Source organism: Schistocerca cancellata, chromosome 5 (genome assembly GCF_023864275.1).
Source record: "Schistocerca cancellata isolate TAMUIC-IGC-003103 chromosome 5, iqSchCanc2.1, whole genome shotgun sequence".
In the NCBI taxonomy this organism is placed as follows: Eukaryota; Metazoa; Arthropoda; class Insecta; order Orthoptera; family Acrididae; genus Schistocerca; species Schistocerca cancellata.
In genome coordinates, this window is record NC_064630.1 from 226,556,054 (window position 1) to 226,578,238 (window position 22,185).

The following is a 22,185-nucleotide window of genomic DNA, read 5'->3' on the forward strand; positions in this document are numbered from 1 at the left end:
ACCTCTGAAGATGCTTTAAAATGAAGTGTAGTACATATGGTTCAAACAAGACTTTTTTTACAGTTGCAAAATGTGGAACATAACATGCATTACAATGAAGATAAAATGCCATGAAATGACAGTAGCAAAAGATCTTCATAAATTTGAATTTGGTGAATCTAATTTGTTTGAAATACATTCCTTGTGTCAAGGTAAGCCATAGTCTTCAAGACTCAATTCACCCAGTTGCGCTATTCTTACAAAACCCATGGGAGTAATTGTGATGGGTTAGGGATTCATAGGTGGAAACACCAGTGACAATGTAAGTTTGAATGATACCTGTGGGGCCGGCTGGGGTGGCCGAGTGGTTCTAGGCGCTACAGTCTGGAACCGCGCAACCGCTATGGTCGCAGGTTCGAATCCTGCCTCGGGCATGGATGTGTGTGATGTCCTTAGGTTAGTTAGGTTTAAGTAGTTCTAAGTTCTAGGGGACTGATGACCTTCGAAGTTAAGTCCCATAGTGCTCAGAGCCATTTGAACCATTTGATACCTGTGGGCATGCTTACATAACCTAAAGGTTAGGGCGATTGCTCGTGATAACTAGGAAATCTAGGTTCAAGCTCTGGTTTGGCACAAATTTTCATTAGTAAGACATATTCAAAGTATTTTTCCAGTTATCTAGTAATTTTCCTAATGCTGTTATTAGCCATGCATAAGGACCGATAGTGGTGAAATCAGTCTCCAGCACTTTTAATCTTACAATTCTAAGATTTATTTTGTTCTTACTTTGAATTATCAATGAACATCTCAATGTACATGCTTACATTTTGGCACACATTTCACTTTTACCCTTTAGATTTTAAGGTGATCCTTTACTTTTTATAACTCAGACTTATGTGTTGGTAGCTTTAATTTGGAACAAACAGCAATATATGCTCCTAACTACATGTAAACTCTTCTGTAGGCACTTGTAGGGGGCCTTGTGGATGCAGATGTCAATGAAGAAGGTGTCAAGAATGCTGTAGATTTTGCTCTCACTGAAATTGACAAGACATCAAATTCAGCCTACAAGCAAGTACTAGTTCAGATTCTGAGTGCCCAGAAACAGGTGAGAATACCTAGTTATGTTATTTCTCCATAATAACATGTTTATCAAACATTTGACAGTTGTTAGTTGTTTTGTGAGTTTGAAGGCAATGAATTCTCAAAGCTGAGGTTCAAATTTTAACTGGTATGTATATGTCAGACATCTAGCTTTTATGTCAGAAGAGAACCTAGTAGCATTTAGTATAATGTATTTTAATTGTTGCATCATTCAGTGTAGTATAAACACTGGCAGTATATATTTTTACACTACAACATTTCATGTAGGACAAGCCTCCAAAGTCCATCACAGCTGGAAAAACTGTGTAACATGCTGATTGTTATTATTATCACCACCATCACCACCGCCAGTACCACCATCTTTATCTGACTATGATAACTTTGCAGTCTCGGAGTTCACTTTTTTTACATCCACGTAAATAAAATTACATCAGAAATATAAAGGATACATGGGACATTAGATATTATGGTTAATAGATCCTTAAATATTGACTATAGCTAAAGTTGACAGGAAATTGCTTTATACCACATGATAGGCTGTTATAGTAATCTCTTCCAACAGTAACTGGACTGTGACCCGTTGTCATTTCATTATTCAGTACCAAACAATAATCATCTCTGGTTCATATATTGTAATGGTGAATATCTCTACTCATCATGATGTTTTCTATATTTTTGTGCATATGACTGTGAGTGTCTTAATAAAATACAAAATACACAGTTAGCATATTATATTTAATGAAATGCTCTCTAAAGGACTGACATCAGTTTAGATTGACAGTCATTCTTATCAATTTATTCTTGAGCTTGAAGTGCCAAAGAAACTGGTTGAGCCATGTGTATTTAAATACAAAGATATGTAAACAGGTAGAATATGGTGCTGTGGTCAGCAATGCCTATATAAGACAACAAATGTCTGGCAAAGTTGTTAGATTGGTTACTTCTGCTACAATGGCAGGTTATCAAGATTTAAGTGAGTTTTAATGTGGTGTTATAGTTGACGCGTGAGCTACGGAACACAGCAAATCTGAAGTAGTGATGAAGTGGGGATTTTCCTCGTACCGTGAATATCAGGAATCCAGTAAAACATCAAATCTCCGACATCGCTGCAGCCAGAAAAATATCCTCCAAGAATGGGCCCCATGACGACTGAAGAGAATCATTCATTGTGACAGTAGTGCAACCCTTCTACAAATTACTGCAGATTTCAATGCTGCGTCATCAACAAGTGTCAACGTGTAAATCATTCAATGAAACATCATCGATATGGGCTTTCGGAGTCGAAGGTCCACTCATGTACCCTTGATGACTGCACAACACAAAGCTTTACAGCTCGCATGGGCCTGTCAACACTGACATTGGACTGTTGACTGGATACATGTTGCCTGGTCACATGAGTCTTGCTTCAAGCTGTATCGAGCGAATGGACGTGTATGGGTATCAAGACAACCTCATGAATCCATGGATCCTATGTGTCACAAGAGGACTATTCAAGCTGGTGGAGGCTCTGTAATGGTGTGGAGCATGTGCAGTTGGAGTGATGTGGGACCCATGATACGTCTAGATAAGACTCTGACAGGTGACATACTTATGCATCCTGTCTGATCACCTGCACCTGTTTATGTCCATTGTGCATTGTGATGGACTTGGACAATATGAAATTCCACATGTCCAGAATTACTACAGAGTGGCTTCAGGAACACTCTTCTGAGTTTAAACACTTCCGCTGGTCACCAAACTCCCCAGACATGAACATTATTGAGTGTATCTGGGATGAATTGCAACATGTTGTTCAGAAGAGATCTCCACCATCTCGTACTCGTACAGATTTATGGACAGCTGTGCAGCATTCATGGTGTCAGTTTCCTGTTCATGGTGTCAGTTTCCTGAATCACTACTTCAGACATTAGTTGAGTCCATGCCGCATTGTGTTGTGGCACTTCCGCATTCTCCCAGGGGTCCTGCACAATATTAGGCAAGTGTACCAGTTTTTTTGGCTCTTCAGTGTGCATTGCAAATGCTACACCCCAAATCTCAATCCCACATTGTATATGTGAGCAGATGAATACATGGAATATTTTTTTGTAGTATAGAAGTAGTTACTGCAATTGTGAGAAGTTGTAATTGATGCTAACTTTTAAATATAAATTGAAAGATCTGGAGCAGTGCATTGTACGTCGCACTTTAATCAGTTTTACTAACAAGTAACTTGCTTCAGGTGGTCGCTGGAACCTTGTACCATCTGCAGTTTGAAGTTGGTGATAGTAACTGTGATAAAAGAAGCAGCAAAGCTGATTCAGAATGCAGTCTGAAGGACGGATCGGTGAGTTTTGCAACAATAAAACAGATTGAAAGGAAGTATCAGGGAAATCTTCACAAAGCTGTTCTCTTTTTGTTTTGCATTTGTCGTCCAGTAAGGCCAGTGGAATATAATACAAGGGAAGATCAGAAAGTAAGGCACAATAAGTTTATTAGCAAAAGATTCAATAGGCAGCAAAACAAAAACAAATCACAAATGAACTTGAATCTTTTACCTACTTTTCTACATAGTCACCAAGTTCTCAGCACATTTCTCCCAACGTGGTACCAATTTCAGTATGCCCTTGTAGTAGAAGTCCATTTAGTTGGGCTATTGCCATCTGTGGACTGCTGATGCCACTTCCACATCCATCACAAAGCATTGGGAAGCCAGGAATTTCTTCATGGAACCAAACAAATGAAAGAGACCAACAGTGCAAGATTTGGAATGTGTGCTGTATGCTGGAACACCTCCCACCCAAATTTGGTGATTTTCTCATGAACAGATTCAGCAACATGGGGATGAGCATTGTCATGAAGAAGTTTGACACTGTCAGCATTAATGTTGTGATTTGTCATGAAGGGCATGATGCAACTTAACCAAAGTTTTAATGTAGGCTGTAGCATTGACAGTGGTCCCATGTTGAGCATAGTCCACCAATGACACACAATGCTTATCCCGGAACACTGTCACAAACACTTTCCTAGCAGATTGAGTCACTTTGAATGTTTTTCATATTGGGGAGCCAGCATGTTTCCACTCCGTAAAGGCCTGCTTGGTTTCAGATGTGTAGTGGTACAGCCACAACTCATCACTAGTAATGATTTGAGAAAGTCATGCCCTTCTGTAGGGTAATGTGTAAAGTCGTCCAAGCTTGTCATCATTTGCTGCCCCTTGTGGTTGTCTGTCAGGGTCTTAGGCACCCAATTTCAATGTGTCATGAACAGTACGTTTCACAGCACCATAGGAAATGTTGAACCGCTGTGATTAGGTTGACATTTGCAGGTGACAGTCATTCAAGATTGCTGCCTCAATGGCCCCAACATTGTATGGGGTTACAGCTGAAATGTGGCAAATCACTAAGGTTCACATGACCCCCTTGGAAGAATACAAACCACAAGGAGACATTGCGATGCCACATATAGCTGTCCCCATAAGTGCCACGTGTGTCTCTATGAATTTCACTTGGTTTATGCCCTTTAGCCCACAAATATCAAACTACACTTTGCTGCTCTTCACAATTTGACAACGGTAATATGTGCGCCATGTTTGTTTCATAGCTCAGGCTTCTGTTGCTAGAACTGCAAATGAAAACAAAATATCCTCTGTAGTTTAAACATCAAACTACATTGTCATGAAATTTCAAAATTCTTGCTGCAATACAAGTAGAGAAAAAAATTATTGTGCATTACTTTCCCATCCTTTCTTGTGCCAATTTATATTAGCATGCAAAATTCCACTGTGATGTTATTGTAATCAAATAACCTTGCATTAAGGGAAATTAGTATGTTAGAGCTTACAATTAGTTCATTGAATGTGCAATGTACACTGAGATGCAATGGAAACAATTTTAAGAAACACAACATTTCATTATTATCTATTCGGGTACATGAAGTTTCATACTCATCAGTTAACAACTTATTAGCTTACTTGCACACATTTTGTGACAGGTGTCCATGCCTTTGCACATTTTTTGAGAATGTATAAACTGGAATATCTGACATAGTAATGTGTAAATATTGTACTTACATCATATTTTAAAATGTTACTTGCAATTAATTGTGGAGTAAATTTTTTTCTCAAGTTTCTCATACACACTTCACAATAAAAATAAATTAAAAGTGGAGAAATTAATAAGAAAAATAACAAAATAAAATGAAACATAAAACATAATTTCAGAAAAATAAAGAAAGAAGTTATCTCTCTTCATAGGAAACAAGTCTGAAAGTTGTCATACTGTTTTATAAAATTACTTGTCAATTGCCCAGCATTGCCTGGTTACTAATTTACCCCAAACTTAAAACATAAAGTAAACCTGCTTTCTTGGATGAATTTCTGTGGACACCCTTGCAGAGATGAATGACTGTTCACAAAACACAGGGCTGGGAAAATATTGTACTGCACATTTAGTTACTACCAGAAGGTTCTAAAGAGTTCTATTTGTTCAACTCAACAAAACTTCCATATGAACATCATTGGAAGTGCCACAAAATAGAATCTGACATAAAATGACAATTTGGATACAATAGCCATCTTCAAAATATTCAACATAATTAAAAGAAAAAGCTTTACTATCTATTACTTTAAGAGATAAAAAAAGAAATAAAAATTATAACATAAACCCAGTACATCTCTCACTCTGCTGCACTGCAGTATGTCATAACCATGTAAAAATAAAACCAGCCAGGGTTGCCATGCATGATTCAACCAGTATGTACATGATACAAATGGTATCCTAGAGGTCATAATACATGTATAATGTACAGATAATTATACAAAGTAATTAAAAGGAGGGTGATGTAAAAGTATAGTTGTCTAAACATTCTCATTAGTATGTAAGTAGGCAAAAAGTATTCTTTTTTATATTTAACCATATGAAAAACCTGTTTGAATTCTGACAGTTTATAGCTGATCAGAAATTAGCAAAATGTTCAAGAAATAAAACTGATTGTGACGGTGTGCTGATAAGTAATGCCGCCAAATTTTTTATTCTGTTCTCAATGTCGATTGAGATATTGGATGTCTCACCTTTCCTACTTCGCTGACATGAGTTGCAACTCTCTGTTGCTAGAGGATTTCAGATTGTCATGTAACATGGCAGTGTGTAATGTAACTATGACAGTGCATGAGAAACAATATGCTGTAATTGCGAAAACTGAAAGCATGAATTGGAAGAGTTCATCCACATGTGGAGCACTCGTTCCTCCTTCGACATGACAATACCAGGTTATACACAAGCACTGTGACAGCTGCAAAAATTAACCACACTGGACTCGTTGTCATTGATCATCCGCTGTACAGTCCTGACTTGGTCCCATCTGATTTTCATCTGTTTCAAAAACTTAAAGAACACCTTCGAAGTTTAGAGTTTTCACACACAAATGTGCCCTTATACAAAAATCATTCTAAAATTGAATTGTTGTGATGGCTCTAGAGCTAATACTATATAGGAAGAAAATGGGAAAAAAAAACTTTGAGGAAATGTTTGAGTTTGTTCCTTATATTCCAATATATTTTGTGATTAGAACAAGTAATGAAAATGAAAATAGAAAGGAAATTGGACATGAAATAACAAAATTAAGTAAATTATGACAACGTTTCAATAACATGATTTATACTGGAAAGATAGTGTAGTGGTCATCACTAGATAGTGCAGGCTACTCGTAACTTCACACTAGTTCATTTTGAGTGTAATTCTTGTTTTTCCTCCAGGAATTGGGACACTGCCCTGTGTACTGTGCATGCACACAGAGCTGTAGATGACAATGGCACTGTTGACCTTCACAAGCCTTCAAAGGCACATGATGACACTTCACACTAGGCACTCAAATATCAGGAAACAAGTTCTTCAAAGATTTCAAAATAATAGCTTTTGCTTAAATCAATTTGCTTGGTATGAACATGATCAGAATGCTTACTTTTGGGAGCAGGACACAAAATCTTCAAATTATGTGCTACAACTGTTGTTCTATGTTTTTGATTTCTTAAGTTATCACCATGTGCTGTTTTACTGCAAGTATATGCGTGCTTTTTAAATCTTATTGCAAAACTATGTCCTGTCTGCTCAATATACAAACAGATGCAATCATCACATATAGTTTTATAAATGCCTGAATTAGAAAATTAACCACGATAGTGGCCTGTTTTATGGCAAAGACCCAATTGCAAAGTGTTGTTAGTTTGGTAGACTAATTTTACATTGAATTTTCGAAAATAATTTTCAGTTTTTTTGAGACACTCTGTCTTTGTACAGAAAAATTACATCACCCACATGTCTTTTAAAATATATAGTACTTGGTTTAAAAATAAGGAACTCATTTTCCAAAAATTAAAAAAAATTTCTGCCATGCTGCTTCCCATAGTTAAGCCTTTCTTTTGTTATTATATTTTGTTATTATAAGTAGGACAATTGAAGGATAAGGTTATTTGAAAGATCTCAATAAATTCAATGATTTTTGCAGTACTTATCTCCTAGTATTTACCTGCAATCAGATACAGTCATCTTGGAAAACTGTGAAAAGATGTCATCATGCAGCAAGATAATGCTCGGCCACATTCTGCCAAATGGACGGCCAAAACAATAAAGGAATTGGGATTCAAATTGCTAAAACACCCGCCATACAGTCCAGACCTGGCTCCAAGTGAATTTCCATATGCTTGGACCATTAAAGATAGTGGTCAAGGGAGGATGATATGCAACAAATGCAGATGTCACTTATATGGTGCAAAATTGTTTACATGTGCAATAAAAAAACTTCGTGAAATGCTGGTCAAAGAGTGTTGAAGTGCAGGGAGGTTATTTAGAAAAATAATGTATGTTTCAGTTGTATATCACTAGAATAAATATTACTTTCCTCAAAAGTTCCTTAATTTTGACTTTCCCTCATAAGCAAACTTGCTTTAATGATCAGTATGGCCTTGTCTGGGACGATGATATATAGAGGTTAGATATTAGCCTTTCTCGACATTGCTAACTTAAAGAAAACCCACCACCACAGACGGATCATGCATGATCATGCCATCCTCATAATATAAAAAATAATTCTTGAATTTGATGATCCATTACAGGCATGAATCCCTTTGTCACAAGAAGAAATAGATAAAGAACTCAAAATTATTAAACAAATAACCTGTGCTAATTAATATAAAAGTAAAGGCATAATGAATGTTTATTACAAGACCAAAAAGTGAAACACAGCACATGGAAACAAATGTAAGAATGTTGATGGCAAAAAAAAAAAAAAAAAAAAAAAAAATATGTCATGATTGCATGTCAGGGTAATGTCTCAAATAATTGAAAATTAAACCATGAAGGATTATAAGACATTAGCTGCCAGTGGGCATAGGTTTAGATCAATGGAAAAAGTCGAAAATTTGTGCTGAACCGGCATTCAAACCTGGGTATCCAGCTTACTAGACAGATGTGCTAACCATTATGCCATCTGGACACAGTGGTCATTGCAACTACATGGACTGCCCTTGCACACATCCCATCAGATCCAAATTCTCAACTTATCCACACACTACAGGTGTTGTGGCCTTTGCCCATTTCCCCGTTGCTTGTGGCGTTTCACCGATTACTGTAAGAGTACGAGCATGGTGTGCATATGCTCTGAAGGGATCATTGGCTGTCCTCACCTTAATTATGTATATGTTGTCTGTTCTTTCGGACATGTCCAAAAGAACGGACACGATTGTGTTGCTGTGGCTACTATAAGCCCCTGTTATCTAATGTCTTTAATTCCTTTGTTTCTCGGTTGACAATGGCTGCAGTATATATAACTGAAAATTATTTTCACAAATTATGCTTCTGAATTAACAATGCTTTACAACTGCATTTTTCCCATAAAAATTGCCAGCAGCACAGTCAGTTTTTTAATTCAGGTGTTTATAAAATAACAATGATGATTGCAGCTGCTTCTATATTGGGCAGACAGGACATACTTTTGGAAATAAGATTTAAGGAACACACATGTACCTGCAATAAAACAGCATTTGCTGATCACTTAAAAAATCAAAAACATAGACTAATGGATGTAACACTTAATTTGAAAATTTTGCACACCATTCCCAAAAGTATGTATCTCAGCATATTGGAGGAAGTTGAGACTTTTGGCAGCAAGAGAAATCATCCTGATAATGTTCTTAACAAGCAAAGTGATTTAAGCCAAAACTTTTATTTTGAAATCTTTGAAGAACTTATTTTCTGATATTTGAATTCCTAGTGTGAAGCGTCATCACATGCTGTCAACGGCTTCTGGAGGTCAGCAGTGCTTCTGTCATCTACAGCTCTGTGTGGACACACAATATGGGGCAGTGCACCTGTTCCTGTAGGAACATCCACTACCTTGAATAGCACAACAAGAACTATAGCTAAGATAAATTAACATGGAACTGCGAGTAGCCTGCACCTCCTAGTGATGACCACTCCACTTCATTACTTTCCCAGTATAAATTGTGCTGTCTCTCTTTTTCATTGATATAGGTCTCTTTTATGTTATTTTAAATGTTCTACTTTACTTCTTTTTGTTACTTCATGTTAGATTTGCTTTGCAGTTTGTTTCATTACTTATTGTTTTTACCAAAATAAATGGATTTTTCTTTCAGTTATATATTTAAAAATGTATGTATACTCTGCATACTTACACACAACCAAGAACATAGGTAAATTGTATTTATGTTATAGGTAAATTGTATTTATGTTATAGGTAAATTGTATTTATGTTATCATTTCTTCCTCTTGGTTTTTTAATCTCATAATGTAATATATAGTGATGCTTTTTTTCTTTTACTTCTATTGTAGATTCTGATGGTGATGATGATGGCTATTAAATAGCTGAATTCTGTTCAAAAAAACTTTGTGATCAATACAATTAAATAAAAAATTGTCACAAATTAGTCTAGTAACTCCAAAACTATAGATTATACTCTTAATACCAGTGGTTTCCAATTATTTTTATATATCACTTCTCTGCACTATACCTCCATCAAAAGGCAGTAAATGTCATTGTGGCTGTGATTAATCCGCCTAACAACCTCAAAAACCTTTGAATTGAAACTAATTTTATTCATTTTCAGTTATTTTCTCATGTAATGCCCTTTCATGCATATCACTCCAGTGAAGGTGAGATGTCATCAGGAATGTAGGCCATCAGTCACTCAAGCAGTCACTATTTTAGAATATTGTTTCATGACAACTCCCTCCCCCCTCCACTCCCACATCTGCTGCTGTGAGTCAAATGCCACCACAAATGTCACTGTCAACTAGCTGGTCAGCAACAAAAACAACAGAGTTGACAGTAAAATTGTTCATTTTTAATTTCACAGCATTCGCAGTTTCATAGCACCCCCTAAACGGGCTGTAGCTGTCTTGTCGCAACAGTCTTTTTTTTAATAGTACTTCATATACGTAGCATGTCAGTTAAAATTGCTGCATATGTTAGTTATGCTTACATGCTACCACTTTTCCATGTCCCATCCCCCAACATTTAGGGATGCTATTAGTGTCGTAATCTAATAGTAATTGTCTCCTGGTGCTACAGTGTAGTAATTTATTTTTCCAGATAATCATGATTAGAGTAAGACTTTCATACATTATTTTATATTTAGCATCAGTTTTGCAGACACAAATGGTTGTGGCCCTCTGCCAGAAGTATACTGGTATTCTCCTGTTGAAAATATGATTAACATATGTTGCAGAGGTAACTATTTTTGACACTTCTTGTAAATTTCTACATCAGAATTTAATATGTGTTACACCGTTTACAGTAAACGAACTACCCTGATGTTCATGTCAACTTACAGATATTATCACATTCTGCATTTATGACACACAAGATATGTTTATGTTGGGTAAAAGTCCATTTCCAGATTGACACACATACAGAACTATTTATCCTTTTACCAGATTACATTTTGTTACATAGATGGAATTAAAAAATTACATATTATGATTTAAAATGGTATCTGATTGTACAACTTGTCTGCAGCTCATGGTCTAATGGCGTGTGTTGCTGCCTCTGGATCACAGGGTCCTGGGTTCGATTCCTGGCCGGGTTGGGGATTTTATCTGCTTGGGGACTGGGTAAAAAAATTCATCTGTGTAAAAGATGGGACTATATACAGTGCTGATGACCGCACAGTTGAATGCCCCACAATCATCATCATCATCATCATCATCATCATCATCATTGCACAATTTGATTCACCCATGAGTGCGTGGTTATCCTGATGTCACTTTTTATCATGTAACTTCTGGCTTCACGTTTAGACCTCACCTCACACATAACTTCAGTACATCGTATGGATACCTGAATTTGCATTGTGCAGCCAATGACAGGTGCACAATTTACCCTGTTGCCATGTTACTCATAGGCTCTCACTGTTATATATACCATCCTCACAAGATTCCCACTCAGATTGCATACCGGCCTGAGTTGGACGAAGTCTGTGTAGGATTGTAGGTAACAGTTTGTTACATATTATTGGTCTGTGCATGCAGTGCACAGTTGCAATATGTTCCAAAAAGCTGCAAGTGAAAGAGCAATTTTTCAGGTAGTCATATCTCAGATTTTATTGATCACAGGGATAAGTAGGGTCAAGTGGATGGCCCTTGGCTAGTGGCCACGTGTATACCTATTGGAAGAATGGGCATAATGTAGCTATCCTTTAGTATAGCATCAAAATTTAAATGTTACACATTTTCTTTACACTCTTTCTTCAGCCCAGTCAAGTTGACTAAATTGGTTACTTCTTTTGCATTAGTTGTTGTCTAGAGTGGATACAAGCACCGTTTGTTGATGGGCAGTTCCTGGAAAAACCCAAAAAAACCATGATTTTTGTGTACAAAAAGTGCTGGTTGTGGGGATGGCCAGTTCTGTAACTTCTATTCATGACATATCAATGAATTTTTTGCCATATGGTCATAAGATGATATTCTCAAGTCACTTCCAAAATTTTTCTGATATATTTTGTCTGTTACCTAGATCCAGAAGTTCAAAGTTACAGTACTTATGCACATACAATATGCACATGTGCAACTTGCACACGTACTTGTGGAGGATTGATAAGGATGGGTATTCCAGGTCCAATGGAGCCACTGCTGGTGGTGCAGCCATTATTCTAACTGAATTGGTTGGTATGACAGTGCTCAAAGCCCCCATGAGAGGCAACCTTTGTAAAGGGTCACCCATGGGTAGCAACCACTGTAAATGACATCCAAAATCTATTCATCCTGTACGAGCATTCCCCTACAGCTGATCTCAACAGGTATCACCCAGCATGCCCCTTTGGGCTGTGGGGCCAGGAAATAGAGGAGACTATGTGGCTGCCATCCATGGAGGAACTCCACCGGACTAAGGTTGTTGTGTACAGGAGTTGTAATGTAGGTGCTCAGAAACATTGTGAGTGCAGAGGCGGTAGTGATGGTGTGGTGGAACTCCTCACTGCCTTTAATGTTTGCTACTTATTTAAACTATATGCTTGCTTTGCCACTGGAGGATGGGTGAAATGGAGGACTAAACAGATGCTTGATTCCATTGGATGTACAGAACTATTTGAAAGCCATTGCCACATATTGGGGGTCATTGTCTGACACGATGGTGCAGGGAAGCCCTTTCATGGCTAAAATCTTGATGAGGGCACTGAGGGTGGCATCACTGGTGCTGGATGTCGTACTGACAACATATGGGTAGTTAGAATAAGCACCCACAATAATGAGCTACATAGAGCTCAGAAAGGAGCCAGTAACGTCCAGGAGAATGTGGTCCCAGGGGCGATGATGTGTGGGCCAGGGTGGGTGAAATACTGGAGAGGGCAGCTTTGGTTTGGGCACAAACAGAACAGCTGTGCACCATGGTCTCCATGTCTTTGTTCAGTCCCAGCCAGTAGACATGTCACTTTGCAAGGACTTTCATCTATGGCATACCCCAATGCTACCAATGTGTGATTTGCAAAACCTGAAGGCACACAGTAGACAAGAGAACGACATGAGTATTCACCTCCACATCAAGCAGAGCATCAGACACAACTGACAAATGGTGGGAGAGGCAAGTGTAGGCCCAGAGTTTTGGACTGGTGGACTTAAAAGAATAAGGAGGTGCCCGTTGGGCAGCTAGTCCAAGATGCACTGGAAGACAAGGTCATGGCATGCGTCTGCAGCATTGTGAGCAGCTGTAATAGAAAACCCAAGCAAGGCATGCTGTTGTTGTACATTGATGTGGAAACATTGGTTTCTCAGTACTGTCATCGTGTTTGTGTGCCATTGGGAGAAGCATCAGTGGCCTAAACCAGTGGACATGATAGAGAAAAGAGCACGAGGCATGGTGCCGAGTGCAGCAGATGCTTCAGCTGTGTGAAAGCATGCTCACACCCCTAGCTGTCCACCTGTACGGAACACCCTGGGGCTGTAGGGCTTTTGCAGCTAGCTGAGCTATTGCATAATGTGGGCTGCTTGTGGAAGGAATTTAGAGTAATAATTCACATTTCCCAAAAAAAACCTGTAGCTCCTGTAAGTTTTGGGGGCATGGCAGAGGATCAGTGGCAGAAGCATCATGATCAGTGGCCTGGATTCCATCTTGTGCAAGTGACTGACATATTCCATTTGCTTGTGAAAAAACTGGTATTTGTGTAAGAGTCATTTGAGACCTTCATCATGCAACATAGCAAAGAGGGTGCAAAGGTTGTGCAGATGGTCCTGATGGGCAGTGCCTGTGACAATTAAGTCACAGAGATAGATAGTACAAGCAGGGATGGATGTAGTTAACTGTTCCAGGTATCTCTGGAATGTTGTGAAGAGATCCCAAAGGGCAAACACTTTGTATTTATATAAGCCAGAGGGAGTGTTGATGACCATAATGCATGTTGATTCCTCATCCTGTGGAATCTCCAAATATGTGTCGGCAAGATCAGTCTTAGAAAAATATTTATCCCCAACAAGCTTTGCGAGGAAGTCCTTTGAAACCTCATGAAACTGATGCGAATAACAATTTGGCAGCAACAAACTCTTCTCCTTGAACATGAGTGTGACAGCCAACTTCTTGACCAAGAAAATGGCAAACATGTGCCTAGGCATTGATTGTTGATTTAAAATTTCCACATAGCCAGAGGAAGCCATTGGGTTTCTTGACCACCACCAGGGGTGTGGCCTAAACACTGGTTTTAGTAGGTTCATTGACCCCAGCTTCGTGGAGGCTATCAAGTTCTTGCTTAATGGCTGCCTGTAAGGAGACAAAATACGAAACACTCAACAGAAATGAAGCACTGCATGTGGACATGAGGAATTAAGAGGCTGGAAATCTGTGGTATTCTCCAGACCAGACTCAAATAGAGGTCCAAAGGCAGTACAGTGGTTGTCAACCTCATGAAGGGACTTATGTGAGAAGACCTGAACCTTGTCACTGATGGAGAATCCAAACCGCACAAAATATCCAGACCAAAAACATTGCTAGCTGAATGAATGACTATCAACAAAAGACAGACTTATCAGCTGCACAATGTTTTTCTTTGCAGCATTGATTTTGAATTGACCCTGGAGGGGAATTGAACTGTCACCTTATGTGCCCAATGCATAGAGGGGGGGGGGGGGGGGGGGGGGGGGAGGCCAGTGCAGGGGAACCAAGGAAGCATACGTCTGTAGGTCAATCAAGAAAACGATAGCTCCTTTGTGCACCTGAAAGTGGACATCCTGGTTCACAATTATTAGGGTGGTAAACAACTTAGTGATGGAAGGATTGCCCTGAGGAGAAACAACTTCCTGAAGTTCATGCTCAGTTCCTTGATGCATGTATGAAGTAGTGTCTTTAACTATCCAGATTGTTGATGACAGACAGTTCGGACATGCTCATCTTTTCCAGAATGGGTGAAGTGTACATACAGTACACATGCAAATGTGCTGTGAAGCAGTCAGGACTTGATGGGAGACCTCACTGTTTATGCCGACAGGGTGTGACAACTGTTCAGAGACCACTGGCACATCTGAAACTGATGAATCATGATGCTGCCATTGGGAAAAAGGCTTATGAGTATTCCAGCCCCAAGACAGCAGCTGAACTACCACTACTTGGGGCGGCTGTGTGATCCTGAAAGAATGCGCAATTTTCAAGATATCATACAAGGAAAGATTGTTTAGTCTGAGGGCTGCAGTGCATACTTCTGGACTCAGAGCCAATAGGACAGCTGTGTCTTGGCTCAATCTGCATAGAAAGTTTTACAAACTAAGTCCTTGCAAATCCATCACTAATGAGTGGTTTGATTGACCAAGTAGCTTTTGGTATTGGTGGAACTCAAGATTCAGTGTAACCTCATGAAACTGATGCGAATAACAATTTGGCAGCAACAAACTCTTCTCCTTGAACATGAGTGTGACAGCCAACTTCTTGACCAAGAAAATGGCAAACAGTGAAATGGAACACCAGATTAATAAGTCCAACAAGTAAACAAAAATCAAAACTGAAGACAAAGCAAATTTGGAACCAATAGAACGTTGTGTAGAAATGTTAGTACAACAGTGCAGATGAATCTTGACTGAATGCAGAGCGGCAGCACCACTGGTTTCAAAAGGCCAAGGTGAGCACTGATGATGGGCACAGCGAGAATGTCCTTGCAGCAGCGACGGCAGCGCTTGCAGAGTGTAGCAGTGCTGTCTACAGACTGTCATCAATATCCATGAGACATTAGAAGAGAGAGGGTGCTGAATATGAAGGCTTAGCTACAAAGAGAGACTGAGTAAAAGGAATTAGGATGTTCTGTGTTAAGAGTGCAAATATATTCACATATCAAAATTTTTGGAGGAAGGCAGAATGAGGACCAGCTAGTTCCCCACTTTTCTGGCAGTCTTTTAAAGAGGAACGTACTTGCCTTTATTTTGTGCTCTGACAGGAGCATTTTTCCTCTGGTATTACAAATAGTGTTTCTACCTTACTTGGATAGTTTTCTAACACACATCTTCAACTGTAACCTAATTGACTGTTACTGTTATATTATACACATAAAGCGTACAGTCCTCAAAAACCCTACATACCGGCAGTATAGACTGTTTAGTTCTCCAAAAATTATTACACATTTTTACAATGGAGACACTTTCTCTGGTTGATGTCTTCACTATAATGTAATGGTTTTGTTTCTTGTATACTATAATGATTCACATATTTAATGTATCTGTGGGCCTGACGACAGTGACCTGTACACTGAAACCTTCATAAATAAAGAAAAACTAATACATACAGCTGAAGGCAGCATTATTATTGCACATAAACATAGTAGCTGCTGTTCCAGTATCCTTAAGAAGATGGATGTACATAAAATAGAAGCAGTATGTCTATTGCATTCTGATGATAGGACCCTAAGGGCTTTCCATGCTGATGACCTTCTCTTTGTCTTTGTGTATTCGTTCCGTTTCAGTTCACAATGAGTATTCATCCCTGAAAGTTTTTCACAATCACGACTAGATACATGATCCAGACTTAGAATGTTGTCAGACAAAGCTTTCTACAGAGGAAAAAAGAACACTTGTACACGGGCATGGCTATATGTCCTGGCTGCCTACATTCTGCCAGCAATGCAGCTCAGTTGAAGTTAGGGGTTGTCATTGGACGTGGGAGTGGGCTGAGAGGAGGTGGGGAGTAGGAGGGAGAGTTGGGGAGAGGTGACTGGTGGCTGAGAGGGAAAGGCAGCAAGCACATGGGTGGCTGATGATAAGTAGTCAATCATGGAAATTTGAGATCCGCTTTGGAGGGCTGAGAAGATTTGAGTAGCGTTAAGTCCAATATCCATACACCACACTCACTACCAATTTCTTGCCACATGGATCAGACCATGTGGAAGAAGCAAGTGCAAGATCTATCCGAAACATCCACCCACCACATTCTATTCCAGTCCTCTTACAAGCATGTAGTATCCAATCAGAGACAGAACCACCGGTAATTTCTGTAGCATATTGTATTTGGGCCTGAGCCCTAATCATCCATCCACCTAAAAGAATGACCACCACCAAACTGTGGCCAGGATCAGAACTAACCACCCAGTTGCAAAACACACTGCTGGGCATAACATACTCAACTTCAGTAGCTGCTTCACAAGCTGTGCTGTTTGGGTCCTTTCCCCCAACACCACCCTCTCTGATTTATGTAGATGGGAATTGTTCTTGCAACACAGTCATTGATTCCACAATCTCCACTAGCTTTTGCTCTGTGCCCAACTTCACCTCTGCACCATGAACATTATTTTACTCATCCTGAATACCCAGCCTCTTCTCCACAGTCTCCCTCTTACTTTGTCCTATCACTCCTCCAAACCAACTGCTCCATGTCATCACACATTTTGCACAACTTCCACTGCCTGCAACCAGAACAAGCTCACCAGTGCCACCTTCCTATGCCCTATATCATGGATTTGCTGCCCTCTCCCTCCCAGCCATCAACCACCCTTCCCAACCCTCCCACTTGCTTCCTGGCTTCCTCTCCCCCTTGCCCACTCTACGCGACACATTGTTCGAAATCTAATGATGGCGTCAGCCTTGTTTATGTGCCTTTCAACAACTCAACACCTCAACTATAGGGTGGGTACAAATTTATCATTTATGTATAATGTGACAGTTGTTTTCCCTTTGTAATCTGAAGTTAGTGCTGTTTTTCTCCATGTTCCTTATAGATTCGCTGCATACTGCTGAACTGTAAGCACCCAGGAGGGTTTCATTTGTCTTCTCTACTAGAAGTCTTGTGTTTCATCAGTGACTCTAATATTGCCGTCATCAGAAATTTTTTCTCCATGTCTCATCTGTCTGGACAGTCATTGATATAGCTGATGAGTAGTAAATGAGGAAGAATAGTTCCAGGACCACATTCTGCTATTCATAACTCAAGAACCATATTTATTCTTCCTGGACTTACTGTTCACAAAATAGACTATGAGCTAACCATTTAACAAGGCACTGAAGAACCTCATGATCAGCACATTATTCTCGTGATGATGTATCACATTACACACCAAAGTCCTAGTTCCATCAGGAAGAACTGGGAAGGTATGGGAAATATCACATCTCATTCTACAGTATGAGCATTCATATAAGAACTTGTGGATCATGCATTGCGAAGAGTGGCAATCTGTATAGTCTTGTGCCATGTGAAGCTGGATCTATAAATGGAAAGGGTAGTCAACAGCTCAAAGAAAAATGCAGTATTCAATGTGCGAAAGTAGAGCAGTCTTGCTGCTTCCTCCTGGCTTCTGGCTTATGGATTCACACGGGAATGTTCAGAAGTTCCCTTGACGTTTCTCAGTTTAAGAAAACTAGATTGATGGTCATTTATTGACTTTGAAAAATGGAAAAACAATTCTGTGGTTTTTTCCTACCTAGTACCTATATTTTATTTAGTGTTATTTTATTGTCAACAGTTCAAAAGCCATGGACATGTCTAAAAATATGTTAGCGATACAGCTGTCCTTGTCAAGAGTTTCAATTAAGACTTTTGTAATTTTTGTTATGACTGATACTACTACTACTACTACTACTACTACTGCTGCTGCAGAAACTAAACTGTGCTTCATTAGGGAGGTTGTACTTATTCAGGTAACTCATCAGCCTATCTTTCATGTTTTATTCTATTAATTTTGAGGTTGATGGGAATAGAGCAGTGAAACTGTAGTTTTCAATATTTTTCTCTTTACCTTTCTTTTATTAGTGGCACTACTCATGAACTTCAGCTGCTCTGCAGAAAATAGCTAAAGTATGATACTTTTATTATGTTAATGGAGTTTGTAGGCTGTCTGCACATGTCTTCAGAAAAGTGTTTGCAACTTCTGTCTAGGTTCTGCTGATCCATTACTTTTCAATCTTTATATTTTCTTCCTGACTGCATACTTAGTGTGCTGGATACATAGTTAACCATGTGCGCTGTATCAGTTTTAGAAAAATCCTCTTACAACTTTTCTGCAGTACCAGAAAAATAGTATTTACAGAATTTGCTTCTTCCTTTGTATTATCTATTTATCTCCTTCCATCTGTATGTTTTTATACTTGTCTGTCTTCTTCCAGTTTAATGTTTTATGTCCTCCCATACTACTTTACTTTTATTTTCTTTCAACAAACTGCATCCTGCTTTATCTTTTTTACCTGTGTTAATAATTTAGGAACTCTGGATCAGTGTTCTGTCTTTGTAAAAAAAAAAAAAAAAAAAAAAACCTGAGCTATTTGAGTATTTTGGAGGACTTTCTAATACATGAAGTTATCCATTTATCATCTTAACCTGTTGCTGATGTGGACACTTGTGGAGATGTTTTCCAAAAGTTAGTTTGAAGAACATAAAGAATTTAATATGATGCGTAATAAATACCACACCAGGACATCTGTTTGACAGCATACAAGATGGGAGTACCCAAAATTTCACATTACACTGCAGGATGCAATCCCAGATGTATACCAGTGCGAGGCCCCTTCTACACTCGCATCATATTTTAGCAGCCATATAAAAGCTATTTAGAGCTTAAGTTTCATTGTTATTTTTTCTTGTTTCTGTCATTTCAGAACCACCAAGTCTGCTCTGTAAAGGTGTGGGACAGGCCATGGCTAAATAAGAAAGAGGTTACACACTTACACTGCTCTGCAAAGTCAGCAAGGAGGAGACGACAAGTGAGTACTGATAAATCTAGACAGGAGGAGTAAGTTAGGGATAAACTTGAATGATGTACTTGACTGACTCTTTGTATGGGTTTTTATGTCTTGCAGTTACATTGATTTAATGCTGAATTTAGGTACTTAGTTAATATATGGAAACAATATCGCTTTTATGTATTGTATTCTTAAGAAAAAATTCCTGTACAGATCAAACAAATTGTATTACACACACAATACCTGGAGAAAGTATGATGTGCACCTACACTTGTTTCAGAAAGCTTTCTCATTGTTTATTTGCCAATTAAAATGTAAGCCTGTGGCATCACCCATTTTATAAAGTTTTAATCATCAATCAATTAATGCGTTTATGAAGACTTCCTTGTTCCCTCCCCCATCCTCCTCCTTCAGCTTCCATCTATGGTTGTATTGTATTGTATTTATTGGTCCAGTAAATCTTACATGTACAGTACAGCACATCAGATATTGGACAGGTCAAAGTATATCTTACAATTAAAACACTTTAGAAACTAGAAAATTATGTTCACAAAATTTTACAGCACTTCATATACTGGGCAAGTCAATGTGTAAGTTATAATTAAACCACATTAGAAACTTGAAGTTTACAACTGAATACATGTATAAGCCAATATTAACGATTAAAGTATTTGCATGATCCTCACTTAAGCTCTAAGGATGTTTGAGGAACTCTTCTACACTATGAATTGACATGTACACTAGAGAATTACATTCACAGACTTTTACTTCATATACTGGGCAAGTCGGTATACAACTTATACTTGAACCCCATTAGAAACTTGATAATTACATCTGAATGTATTTATAGGCCAGTATTAATGGTTACAGTATTTGCATAATCATCACTTAGACTCTCGGGGATTTTGGAGGCACTCTTCCACGCTATAAAAGCAATGTGTCAACAGATATTTTTTTAATGCTGCTTTAAAATTTTTTACATCAGTCTTTACTTTAATTTCTCTTGGCAATTTATTGTAGATAATTTTTCCGTGGTGTAATGTTCCTTTTTGGCACAAACTGGTTTTTGTATGGAGTACATGAAAGTCAGTTTTCTGTCTTGTATTATGATGATGAACATTTTCATTTTTGGGAGGATACTAGGATTTGTTGTATATTTCTTTATAAACATTCCAGTTTCAAATAGGAAAATACATGGAAGGGGAAGAATCCCCATCCTTTTAAATAATGGTCTACATGGTTTGTTCCTTTTTATTCCAGCCATGATTCTCACTATTCTTTTTTGCATCCTGAAGAGTTTTAGGCAGGATGGCAAGTTACCCCAGAAAGTGATCCCATATTTTAGGACGGAATGTGTATTAGAATAGTAAACTGTCATTAGACACTCCTTATGACAGCAGTTTTCTAGCACTCTCATTAAATAACACATGGTACTTAGCTTCTTTAATATGTTGTCAATGTGAGTTGTAAGTTTCCCATCTAAGATTATCCTGTAGCCAGACCCCCCCAGAAATTTTGTATTAGGCACACTTGCAATATCTGTTTCTGACGTCAGAATTCTTACATCCTCTTCAGTGTTTCTCTTGACATTATGAAAATTTAATGCTACTGTTTTACTTTTATTTATTATTAGTTTGTTTTGGTTGAACCAGTTTACAACATTTGTTAATGCCTCAGACAGTCTTGTCTGTAGTATCTCCGCAGTCTTCCCACTGACTAATATGCTTGTGTCATCTGCAAACTAGATAGTGCTATTTTACTGGTTGGTTGATATTAGGTCATTTATACATATAAAAAATAGGATGGGGCCCAGTACCGAGCCCTGTGGTACTCCATATTTTACTGCTTTATAATCAGAATAGTGTCTTGTTGATTTATTTTCTTTGTGAAAATGTATTTCTACTACTTGCTTGCGGTCAGTAAGATATGATATAAGCCAGTTGTTAGGCATACCTCTGATACCAATTCTTTCAAGCTTCTGCAGCAATAGGGTGTGGTCTATGATGTCAAAAGCCTTAGACAGGTCAAGGCATATGCCAGTTACTTTTTGTCCACTATCCGTTTTTTCGAGTACTTCACCCAGAAATTCATATATTGCTGTTTCTGTTGATCGGCCTTTCCGGAAGCCATGTTGGGTTGTGGATAATACACTCCTGGAAATTGAAATAAGAACACCGTGAATTCATTGTCCCAGGAAGGGGAAACTTTATTGACACATTCCTGGGGTCAGATACATCACATGATCACACTGACAGAACCACAGGCACATAGACACAGGCAACAGAGCATGCACAATGTCGGCACTAGTACAGTGTATATCCACCTTTCGCAGCAATGCAGGCTGCTATTCTCCCATGGAGACGATCGTAGAGATGCTGGATGTAGTCCTGTGGAACGGCTTGCCATGCCATTTCCACCTGGCGCCTCAGTTGGACCAGCGTTCGTGCTGGACGTGCAGACCGCGTGAGACGACGCTTCATCC

At 38.7% G+C, this 22,185-nt stretch overlaps 1 protein-coding gene across 2 annotated transcripts in view; it reads left to right on the forward strand.

Annotated features, from left to right (window-relative positions):
- The window catches only part of LOC126189039 (T-kininogen 2), a 171,458-nt gene that overhangs the window by 65,689 nt on the left and 83,584 nt on the right, over window positions 1-22,185 (forward strand). For both annotated transcript variants that reach the window (XM_049930889.1, XM_049930890.1), the window contains exons 5-7: window positions 944-1,087; window positions 3,302-3,406; window positions 19,620-19,724. In XM_049930889.1, coding sequence (XP_049786846.1) covers window positions 944-1,087; window positions 3,302-3,406; window positions 19,620-19,724 — 354 coding nt within the window. The remainder of the gene's footprint in view (window positions 1-943; window positions 1,088-3,301; window positions 3,407-19,619; window positions 19,725-22,185) is intronic.